At 45.3% G+C, this 10,552-nt stretch overlaps 1 protein-coding gene across 1 annotated transcript in view; it reads left to right on the plus strand.

Annotated features, from left to right (window-relative positions):
- MSH6 (mutS homolog 6) overlaps positions 1 to 6,719 on the plus strand; it is a 30,329-nt gene extending 23,610 nt beyond the window's left edge. The window contains exons 18-21 of the mRNA XM_078602332.1: positions 650 to 739; positions 876 to 1,030; positions 2,295 to 2,497; positions 3,212 to 6,719. Of these exons, the coding sequence (XP_078458458.1) occupies positions 650 to 739; positions 876 to 1,030; positions 2,295 to 2,497; positions 3,212 to 3,290 (527 nt within the window). The 3' untranslated portion in view covers positions 3,291 to 6,719. The remainder of the gene's footprint in view (positions 1 to 649; positions 740 to 875; positions 1,031 to 2,294; positions 2,498 to 3,211) is intronic.
- Positions 6,720 to 10,552: the final 3,833 nt, after the last annotated feature.

Consider the following 10,552-nt stretch of genomic DNA (forward strand, 5'->3'; position numbering starts at 1 on the left):
CGCGGCGCGAAGGTTGCCGATTCTCTCTGTTCCTAGGTGTCCGTCGGTCTCGGCTTGTTGACAATGCTTCAAAATATTGATCGATTGCTATTTTGTTTCCGTGGTATGTAAAATGTGTCGCTTTGTTTCAAAGTGTTTGGTGGCTTCCGCAGTGCAACGCTAGATCTCCTCGCTGGAGCCAATATCAGCCATCGTAGGGCAACGCCCCTCTGCCTTGACTGGTCCTGACACCGGCCTCGACTAAAGAAGCTTTCACCTCCGTGATGGCCTCCCGAGTCCTGGCCTGGAGTCCAAGACTAGTGATTGTCCAGCTTGATCAATTTGGCCAGGTTTTTACTTATTTGTGCCGATTTGTTCCATTGACTTCCTTCACGAAATAGTGATTCAATTGAATGATTTCTTGACAGGTGATGGGCTGCGGGAATATGATACACGCACAACAGTGTGCGCCACCGTTCCGCCCCCATTAATTGAATATGGCGGTGTGTTGTTTGCGACGACTGTGCTCCTAAACTTACACGGCAAGTTATAAAAACAACAAAGTGTAGAGGGCGTCGTTGTACGTACGTTTCTACGTACGCGTGTCGAACTTGTTTCGCACCGTACTTAGCCAAGCGCGCTAATCGGAGGTGCCGTGTGCGACGCGCAGGGGAGAGCACGTTCTTCGTGGAGCTGAGCGAGACGTCCAGCATCCTGCAGCACGCGACGCGCCACTCCCTCGTGCTGCTCGACGAGCTCGGTGTGAACCCCCCGCCCCCCACCACCGCACAACACGATGAACGCGGAACCAACGCGGAACCGACGCAGCGCGCGGAGCCCAAGTCGTGCTCACGTTGCCGTTTGTCTTTTGTTGGGTTTTTTTTTGCGCCCCCGAGGCCGCGGCACGGCGACGTACGACGGGACGGCGATCGCGAGCGCCGTGGTGCACGAGCTGGCCGAGGGCGTGCGCTGCCGCACCCTCTTCTCCACACACTACCACTCGCTCGTGGAGGACTTCGCGGCCAGCCCACACGTGCGCCTGGGCCACATGGTACGCGCCCGCACGTTTCCCCCCTCCGCTTCGTCGTCGCGGTTGTTGCACGCACTAAACGGCCTGATGATTTTAATTTTGTAGCTTTCGTGACTGCAGGAATTATTCTTTGGTTCTTTCGGTTAAGTCACGTCTAAAGATAAAATAATAAATTAAATAATAGCATATTACGACGTTTCGATTGCAACACAAGCAATCATCATCAGGCATAAAAGAAATAGCAACAAAAATCTAACTAGAAAACTATAGACAGACATACAAGCAGACAGACATCACAAGGGACACACAGAGAGATGATTGCTGAACAAAAACACCCCCCTAACACGTGCGTCTGGGTCACATGGTACGTGCCCGCACGTTTTCCCCTTGTCAACAGCATTAACATATTATAATGAAGTTGTTTCACGCTGTTACGCGCCTGATGATTGCTAAACGCCATTGGACAGCTTTTGACATAGTTTCTGATCACCAATCGGGCTTGCTTGAATCAATGCTGGTGGTGAACCGTCAGATGTTATCTGTGAGGGACCGTCTTTTTGCAATATTTGTCTTTGACGCAAAGTTACAAAATGCATGACAAAACATAATTATTGGCGTTGTCATGGTCAACATGAGTAGCACAACAGGTAAGCAGATGATATGTACTCTCCATTCTCCCCTCTCTTCCCCCACGCTTTCCCATACGGTTACACCTCCCTCAACCTCTCATTCCACTCGTTTTCCCGCACACTTGCACTGAGAGGAGTACTTCACCTCCCCCATTCACTCACCTCTTGTTTTGTGCCTGATGTTTGAATTAATTAATGCGGTTATGCACGTTTGCATTTGTACATTTTTATAATTGTTGACTTTTTTTTTGTAAAACAGGTCAGCGACTGTGGGCGAAGCAGACTTATTATACGTGTGTGTCTATATTTATGTCGTGTCTAAATGGTGAATTTTTTTTATCTCCTACTAAGATATGGTCGTCAGCGGACTGCATTACAGAAAATTGCATTATTACGCTCCAATGCCCACGCTGCCAATTTTCACCAGCCTACACCGACCAGCGTTGGTATAAGTATGGCCTATTATCCTCCACGACCCACAGAGTGTGCAGAGGCCCTCATCAGTGGAATGATTTAATGGCTGTGCATGTGCTTCAAGCAAAACAATTCCGATCTCATTTTACGTTTTGCGCGCGTAACTGCCGGAGGATTATGTCTGTGTACGAGTGCCGAGGCGCTAAGTTGGGGCCCGCCGGGGATACGCCGGGTTCTTGCAGGCGTGCATGGTGGAGCAGGAGAATGACGACGACCCCAGCCAGGAGACCATCACCTTCCTCTACAAGTTCGTTGCCGGCGCGTGCCCCAAGAGCTACGGCTTCAACGCCGCCCGTCTGGCCGGGCTGCCCGACACGGTTGTGCGGGCAGGACATCGCAAGGCGCGCGAGTTCGAGAGCAGCACCAACGCCCTACGTGCATTCAGGTGCCGCTGCCAATCACGGCCAAGCCGCTCGCTCGCTCACCGCGCTACCCGCCAACACGCTCGCTCGCCGTGCCAGACGCTCGCGATGCCACGCCACTCGACAAAACACTCACCACGCCACTCGCTTACATCGTCACTCGCCGTGCCACTCACCATCTCACCACTCACCGCCATGCCACTCACTGAGCCACTCACCGCGCCACTCACCTCTGCTATATGCTTTCTGCCCCTTTTTGCTGTGGTGGCAACTCTCAGCTGTGTTATTGATATCGGGCATTCTCTGTTTTTTTTTTTGGCGGGACTCCATGTCAGAGCAAAATGGGGGGCGAAAATGTCGCTTTGAGAATGGGATGATTTTCCATCGTCTTTATGTCCTTGCTGGCATGGATATGGTTTCGTTGGACGGTTTTCTGTTGCCTTGGGTCGAATTTCCTATGTGTTACATTCTGTGGATGTTATTTTTTTTTGCTGCTACTGTATTTTGGATATGCTTTGGCCAAACAGTTTTGTCTTGTTTTGGGTATACGTGATTCACATTGTACACGTGTAACCGAACTGATTATCTACTGCATGATGCCTTGAAAACATCCGATAACATTTGCTCGGCTTAGTATTTTTCCGACACGGCAGTATAAAGGATTGCGGCGCGCCGGTTTTCTTTCAGTTGTCGTAGCCCTGCGAGGTGACCCTGTGCGCTGCGGGGTGTCTTTGCAGGATGCTGTGTTCCATGTCGGAGGGGAGCTTTCACCTTGAGAAGCTGAAGGACATTCAGAGGATGATCGGCGAGCTGTGAGGGCTGATGAATGTTTGCGCTCCTTTGCTTTGTGCGCGTGTTCCCCTTCCTGTTTCGTTTCAAGAGAAGCAAATATTACAGGGCAAAATACAATTTGATGTATGCTTGTCAGGGAACAATTATGCATTTGTATTGGCTACACTTCCTTAGTTTTGTAGAATGTGGACTTTACGTGCCGACGAGCTGATTGTTAAAAATAATTCCGTGAAATCTGGTGGCCAAAACTAGGTGCAAGAATGTGCGGCACACGCGAGATTATTTAAATCTGTCAACGACGAGAAATCCATCGCCACAAGTAAACTGTAAGTGATGGGATTTTCATCGTCATTTTCATATTTTAATTATTGTTGACGAGGCAAGCGTGGATGAGGTCAGCATAGTGTAAAGGTACAAGCCGTCTGGATGTGGGGGTCCCAGAGGCATAGTGCAGCAGCGAATGTTGATGGCTTACTGATGAGTGCTCATGAGGATGAAACCGGGTCCAGTTGTCTGTTTCACTGCTGCCAAGTTGGCATGACCACATTATCTCAACCCTTTTGATCCGTTGGTCCAAATGACATTTGCCACACGTATTGAGCTTGTGGTCTGGATAAGCTTTTGTACTTTCAATGCATAACTTAGTATTTTACAGATATTCCCATGTGATGCTATTCATTTGAACGGATAATTGTTAATGAACAAAAGATTAACAGTATTAACGTCAGGAGGATACAACTGGCTACAGAACAAAAGAAAATTCACTGACTGTCAATAAAGGAAAATAGACAATATTACAAACATTTAAATATGTTGTAGAATATAAAAAATATTTTTTAAAAACTCTACATGTTGTGATTCAACTACCGGTAATTTGATGAAGCGCCAGATTTCAGTTACAAATCGATCAAGTGTTGTCTTAGTTTTGTCTCTCCTCATGCCAGTCTCGTATGTTCTATTCTGGTTTGTTATGCCCATTAGCCTAAATATATATTTGCAGATTAGAATATAATTAACATTAATCATAAATAATTTAGATATTTTTACACACATTCAATGCATGTATCAGGATCATGAGAATCCATTCAAATAGTTCATCAGTGAATTTTTGTACAGGGCTAGTTAGATATGTACCCGTACCCAAGTAGACTATTTGACGTGGGTTTTTGAAGCGTCATCATCAGCCACGATCAATCCCCACCACTAGATGAAGACTTCAAGCCGTTGCCGGCGGTCGTGCCATGCAACAATACATCGGGCACCTTGTACACGCAAGCCGATTTTAGATCTCCTTGTTCCCTCCTTAGCTTGCCACTCCGTTGGCAGTCTCGACCACCAGCCGTCATCCCTTATCGCGAGGTGTTCTGCCAGAGCGCACTTTTCTTAACGGTCAATGTTGGAATGTTCTCTAACTCCGTGTGCTCTTCTTTCTGCCTCCGATTGTAATTTCAATCGTGCATCTCTCCGTTCCTCTTTGCAAACATTAATGCGCTCCGTTTGCTTTGTCAACGTCCGTGTTTCTCGTGAGAGAAGAATAATTTAAAATCCCAACCAGAAGTGTTGAGCGATATCACTGCAATAACTTTTGTTGTTGTTTAAACACAGGACTGATGTCGGTAGCGCGTGCCTGTGAATGTAAGGCCTTTGTATCACTACGTTTCAACCTCGTGTTGAGCAGCTTGGAGTGCAGCGTAAGTACTATCTGCAAATGAAAACATTTTTGGATTGCGTTTTCCAGTTACGCCGACCAAAACGGCCGACCACGGATGAGTTTATTGCTGTTGCAACGTCTGTTTGATGCCAATATTGTAAAATTCGGTGCAGCAACAATCTTATCTTCAAGCAGGCTTGAGGGGCCTCCACGTTGCGTCTTTGCCTTATTGTGCCTTAGTTAAATATATAACGAGAAGTTGTACATTTTGTGAGTTTACTCTCCAACACACCACTCTACTAAACTAACGAATGGGCACGTTTTGTCTAAGTGACAAACCTTACTAATGGGCTGCGTCGAGTGGTGGTGGGTTTAACGACACACATATTTACGTAATCTAACCCAAAAAAACCTTGTGAATGAAAAGAAAGATTAAGCGTTGATGCGATGTCATGTCGGCGACACTGGCGGGGAAACGCTGCGGGTGCTTTGTGCAGTGTTTGTGTTTGCGGCTCGATGTTTTTTTTCTTTAAACTTAATGAGCCCTGATGATGTACACGTATTAGGCCGTCATTTCTCAGGTATCCGAGTGGTTTTTATCGCGAGCCGATCGTCTCCACTCATTCACACGTACGTTGGACCGAGGGACGGCATCTCGGTTAAGTAATGTGCATGACATAGTCCAGCTCAATTTCATGTTTGTTATACTTTGTTTTCACTCATGCGACGTTTAGCTCCTGAACATAGGCAAAAATAGAATTGAAACTCGGTTATGAAACGTGTGAATGTGTTTAGCCGTCCTTTGTTATTTTGTGTTTTTGTTGTGTTTGTCAAAACTACATTGTGAAAGGATGCAAAGGTCTGTCCTGTCACTGGTTCCTCCAGCAGGAGTAGTATTGTCCCGATAGCTTGCTCGCCTCTGTAAATGCTCTACGGCAAAACACGAGTTTATGTACGGTATTGCTTTTTTCTCCATTTAGCGAGGTCCCGTAGTTTATATGGAGTGCTTTGAAGCCGATAAAATCTGGTAATACCGGTAGTATTTGCTTGACAATCAGATGGAGTAGCGAGAAAGTTGAAACAGGTCCAGTTTGCTTAAACAAAATGCTGCTTGATAATATTTGGAAAGCCAAAAGGGATTACTTTTTTTAAGTCACCAAGTTGTGCTTGTATATATTCAGTTACCCATGGTGTTCCATTTGAAAGCATAATGAGTGTGTGTCAAGTGGAATTCGCCAAGAGTAAATGCATACCCGTGTCAAAGAACCACTTTAATTTGCAGAAGGGAAAATCGGGCCAAACAAAGGGCTTGCATTGGGCGCTGACCAATGACGGACACCTTTAAAAGTAAATGTTAAATAAGGCGTCATTGTACGGCAGGAAATAACTCACAAGGATACGTATGACTCGTGTAGTTTCAACACTGGCAACATGTAATGCAAACGTTGCAGCTATTTTTGTTCAGTTAAGAGTGCAAGATGTAATTTTGAGTTCATGAAAATATATTTTTTAGATCATTCCAACACTTGTAACGCTTTTTCTTCTGTACATATGCTTTTCTTGTTGTAAACGTGGACACCAATTTGCTTTTATGTGCAACTCTTTACCGTTTCACGAACGTCTTCCATGTGTAGTAAACATGCCCGGAAAGTACTCTTTAACCGTGTTTAAGTTGCCAAACGTTAACGGTGAAGCCAGCTGCCAATTGGGCTCACTAGACAACGTTTCGATGTTGGCATTTGTGTTGTATATTCATTGCGTTCAGGTAGACATCGTTTGAAATAAAGTTACGAAGAAACCAATTTTTCTTTTTGACAATGTGGTGACCTTTTGATTCACTAACTTGAGTTTGTTGAGATGCTTTTATTTTTCAGTCGGGCTATGGTCCGCACAATGAACATCAACATGTTCAAGGAGAATGCTGACAAACAGTGGAACAACGTGGACTTGGAGAACGAAAATGTATTCCAGACCCAAACAAAACGTCCCTCCTGTCTGACATTCTTTGACGATTCTGGTGTGTTCACCATCATCTGCAACATCAACAGAGGCCGATGCATGCATTTCCACCATAAATAGAAAAATCTACGACCAACCACGGCGGAGCGATTGTGGTCATGCAAGCCACACTATGGGACATAGGGTAAATGACTGCACTCTCCGCTGCTTCAACAAAGGACTAGCGACAACGACACGAACACTCTTCTGAAGCCCTCTCGACAATGGCATTTAGCTGCTGAACTTATTGCCATGCGTAATATTAGAATGCGTTCAAATGTAATGTGTCGTAACAATGCAAATTAAACATCTAAAAGTATGCGTATGTAGGCTATTTTCTTGAACTGACATCTGTAATTGGATGGACTTCTACATGACTTTACCGAAAGAACCAAGAAGATGAATCCCTGCAGTCACGAAAGCTTTAAATCGAAATTGGATGAACTAAGGTTGGAACAAGTGGAGCACGATGTATATTGATTCTTAAGCTCGCAATACATGGATTGTATCGCGTTCAAGAATCCCATGTGTTTCAACTTGAAAGTAGTGTTTGCAATGTGTCACCCCTGCAGCCGCTTGAGGCTCTCTTTCACCGTAGCATTACAACATTTTACATCGTGCTCTTCCAATGCTACGATTCATGAAATATTTCAACCTGGAATTATAGCCGACACGCTCGCCTGATCCAACGGCTGTTTAATCAGTTTAGTGAAGCATATTTAATTGAGCGATTTTGCACGATGGAAACTAAAGAATCTATTATCAAGCACATTTGGATGACCTTGGTGGGAACACATTTAACCACATATTGGAAGTTATAAGAACTCCTGGAGGGTTCACCTACCCAGAAAAAAAAGTTTGTCAGCCCTAAATCTCTGCAGAAAAGGATATGGCAGGTCCGGGCACCTTCACCGATGGAAGATGAAGATCATTCTGCAATGTGACGCCTGCAGTCACCAGAGCCAGACCATCAATTATGGAATCCAGCACTGCCAGCACCGCCGATTCACGGTCAACATCACTGTCATCCACAAAGCTTCCGCAGAGGCGACTGAATGCCTTGATAACCTTTACACACACAATGTTGCAAGTTTCACCTTGCCATATGAAATAATTAGTCTTCTAAGTTCACGATCTAGGATGTGTTTTTTTTACACCACTTTGAATAGCATCACGTTTATCATACACACATTGCCCCGGTAATGTTGCTTGTGTCGCTACGTACAATGCAACGGTGACGTTTTATAAATTGTAGTTTTAACAACGCATGGCTCGTTGAGCAGAACGTCTTCTGATCTCCCCCCAGGGGCTCGATGCCACAGCACAAGGGAACCTGGCGCTTTAATATATAATGCACATTTAATATTTATTACGCTTTTTTTAAGTATTGTAATTGTCCCCCTATGTTCATACTGATATGTATAATTGGTGTCGTATCATGAGACCGTCAATTCGGATCTCCAAGCAGTGCAACCATCATGTTAAGAGAGTGGCATTTGGGAGTGGATATCACAGAGCTTACCGGGGTTGAAGACTTGTGAAGACGACGGGTTCCATTCCCAAACCGCAGCAGCCCCGACCCAGCGTCGGGGCCTCCCTTTTATCCTCCCCAGCGTGGCCTGGCTCTGCCCTCGGCCACGCCCCCTTCTGGAACCTCCCAGAAGGTTCTGGCCTCTTCCCCACGTGTCCCCTCTCACCTACATCCGTGAAAATCACGTGCCCTACTGGCAGACCTGCCGCTGTATCCTCAAATGCCCTTCACTGCCAGAAACCGAGGCTACGCGCCCCAGTCGCACACTTCACCGACCCTGCTGGTAGGCCGGGCTATTACACCCACGATCCCACTCTCTACCAGTAACCAGCGCTATGCGCCGTAGTGACCCATTCTATGTCACTACACTCGTATGAATGTGCTAAATAAAGATACCGTACTTAGAATTTGATCTCGTTTGCTACCCTGGAAATTGGAACGGATAACTTGGAGACAACACAAAGAGATGACCTGCATACTAATTATTAATAACCTTTTTATTTACTTATTTTTCAGGGTTGCGCTGTACAGCTCTCCATGGATTTCCGTGTTGTTGCTGCGTGTGTCGTTTGGCACACTGCGAAATATCAGACGTCTTGTGAAAAATAAGAATAGGTTTTACCCTTTCTGGTAATAGAACAAGTGTCAAGATGTTCAGCCACCAAATAGAAACTTTTAGCAAGGAATCGGATTTGCATTTTCACCACACATACTTGTGGTGAACATGCAAACCAACATGATCTGACAATATAGTGTATCGAATTTGAAACTGATTGGCCTACACCAGAGACGGCATTTGTGACCCTGTCTCACCAGTTTCAGACCAGAGAACGCCAAAAGGAGAACAGCAGAAAGGCAATGCCACATGTATCAAGAGCATTCATAGCTCGGGATGGTGTCAGCTTCACTGCATAGGTCTGATATCATGGGACCTTTTTACCAGTATCAAAGAATAGGTTAAATCTAAAGAATAGGTTAAATCTAAAGAATAGGTTAAACCTATTCTTATTTGTGAACACTTTGACATGCCTGTGAACCCACGTGGTTTACCCGTATTCTTGTACAGCGATATTGAGTTTTCAAGTCAATATGGCGGACAGCCGTTTCAATACGGGCAAAACATTAATTGTCTATTTGTTCGTGTTTCTCCCTTGTGATGGGACTGTTTAGGATGAACGTTGAGATTTATAAGGGGACGGACTGACCAATAAGGTCTGAATTGGTCTGTAATGAGGTAGGCACTGACACGGGCTTGACAGGTTTGCTTTGGTAAGGGCAAACAAGGTTTCATCATATCAGACATCTCTTTGTCTTGTTGAGCTGCAAGTCAAACGGACCATTCTGCATTTTTACAGCGTGACGATCAGGAGGAGCCGCAAGAATACCGCCATCGGGGGGGGACTCGACACGGTTGTCTACGTACGGTGCGAAAGAAGTCCAAGGTGTGTACTTCACGCAGCCTCTACTCGGCACCTCGTGAACAAGGAACTTTTAAGGGCCGTCTAAGACATTGAAGACTGCAGCGCACCCAAGTGGAACTTCATGTGGGCAATGGGGATAAGTAAACAATTATATTATATTTCCAGAACCTTTACAAATGGCAATGGCCCCATAGTTTTATCATGTGTTTAATATATATATTTAACGAGTCATTTAAAAATTGAGAGCCCTGTTTTGCATACTGTGGATTAAGGTCTGGTGACACCATCGTGCCAGCTGCAATTATGTAAACATGTTTAAGCCAAAAAGGCTGAAATTATTGATAAGGCGTGGGTTAACTTATTCAAGCCAGTTACTGTACACCCACAAGGCATTGTACTATCATGCATTAAACTCCTCCAACTTGAGGCTGCTTCACCTCACGCAAGTTTACAACCACATGCAAGAACTATGAAGTAATTGTATGTAATTTTGTCTTGCCTCACGGCAGATGTGGAGCGTGCGGTCACAGGAAGTTCCTGGTTTTTTTATGCTAATGTTGGTCACGTGACCAGGAAGTGACGATGTTAGATTTCCACTGTACCACGCGGGCGTCAGCCATTACACAGATAAGTCAAGATGGCGGCACGCATCGCATCTCAGTGAGACCACAGCCGCACTTGTCCA

This window comes from Lampetra planeri, chromosome 18 (assembly GCF_965212315.1).
Source record: "Lampetra planeri chromosome 18, kcLamPlan1.2.h2, whole genome shotgun sequence".
Taxonomy (NCBI): domain Eukaryota; kingdom Metazoa; phylum Chordata; class Hyperoartia; order Petromyzontiformes; family Petromyzontidae; genus Lampetra; species Lampetra planeri.